Below are 1055 nucleotides of genomic sequence, written 5' to 3'. Positions count from 1 at the left end.
AAACAGTGAAAAACTTAAATACAGCCCCCCCCCCCCCCCCCCCCCCCGGCCCATGCCTTGGCGGCCCCCTTGCCCTGGGCTCGCTGATACTCCTGCTGCAGCCGGGCCAGCACCTCCCGCTGCTGTTCTGCCTTCTTCTCAGACTCCTGCATCTGCATCTCGTAGCGCTTGCTGTGAGGGGAAAGGGGAGAGTGAGCCGGACCTAGAACCCTCCCCCCCAGCCCAGAAAACAAGAGGGCCCAGAGCTCAGGCCTCTGCCCACCGTGGGGCTGGATTGGGGAAAGGCCCATTCCCCATCCTGTGAGCCAGCCAGGGCCCCCGCCTGGGGGCTAGAGGGGCAGGGAGCCAGCCCCCCACACAGGAACCCCCCCTTCCCCCCACACACGTACATCTCCCCAGCAATGTAGTCCAGCCGCTTGCTGACAGTGGCTTTAGCCTCATCCATGTCCTGTTTCACCAGCACCGGGCCAATCAGCTTGTAGACGGTGTTGGTCGCATCCAGCAGCCCCAGCTCCTGTGGGGGAGCAGAACAAGGGGAGGTGAGGGGCAGCCGAGGGGGGAGGGAGAGTACAGAATTGGGGGGCAGGTGAACTCACCTCCTTGACAATGTTGTTCTCAGTCAACTGTGCCTCCAGTTTCTGCCGCGCCGCCATGGACTTGCTGAGATCTGAGGGGCACACACAGAGGAACCCCATGAGCTGCAGGGCTGCAGCCCCATAGGGGGCACCAGAGACCCCTGCCCACCTCACAGCCCCCCCAGAAATCAACCTGTCGTCTCTTATAGTGCAGCACAGGTGAATAACCCCCAGGTCTGCAGGAGGGGGGGGGGGGGGGGGGCGGGAGGAGGACATGGAGACCCAGCTTCACTCTGCCCGCAGTGGGGCTCTGCAGGCCAGGGGCTGGGGGGGTCTCTGTGCCAGTGCTCAGGGTACAGGTGGAGGGTCAGGCGCCAGGGAGGCCCCAGGGCAGGGAAGTTCTCCCCACTGGGATCAGAGCCCTCAGCCTGCCAAGCCAGCCCCTTCCCCAGCCTGTGTATTCGCCTTAAGAGTAACTGG

The 1055-nt window shown here is 64.2% G+C and overlaps 1 protein-coding gene across 1 annotated transcript; it reads right to left on the bottom strand.

Moving 5' to 3' along the window:
• Nucleotides 1-22: 22 nt before the first annotated feature.
• On the bottom strand, nt 23-710 carry PFDN6 (prefoldin subunit 6; the record flags this gene model as incomplete). Its single annotated transcript, XM_024223470.2, has 3 exons — nt 597-710; nt 390-514; nt 23-171 (listed from the first exon to the last, which is right to left on the bottom strand). Coding segments are annotated over exons 1-3 (373 nt in total), but the record flags the coding sequence as incomplete, so codon positions are not given.
• Nucleotides 711-1055: the final 345 nt, after the last annotated feature.

This window comes from Terrapene carolina, unplaced genomic scaffold, assembly GCF_002925995.2.
Source record: "Terrapene carolina triunguis isolate 2854851 unplaced genomic scaffold, T_m_triunguis-2.0 Scaffold27377, whole genome shotgun sequence".
Classification (NCBI taxonomy): Eukaryota; Metazoa; Chordata; order Testudines; family Emydidae; genus Terrapene; species Terrapene triunguis.
The sequence above is the reverse complement of the archived record's forward strand: the minus strand, read 5'-3'. Positions and strand labels throughout refer to the sequence as shown.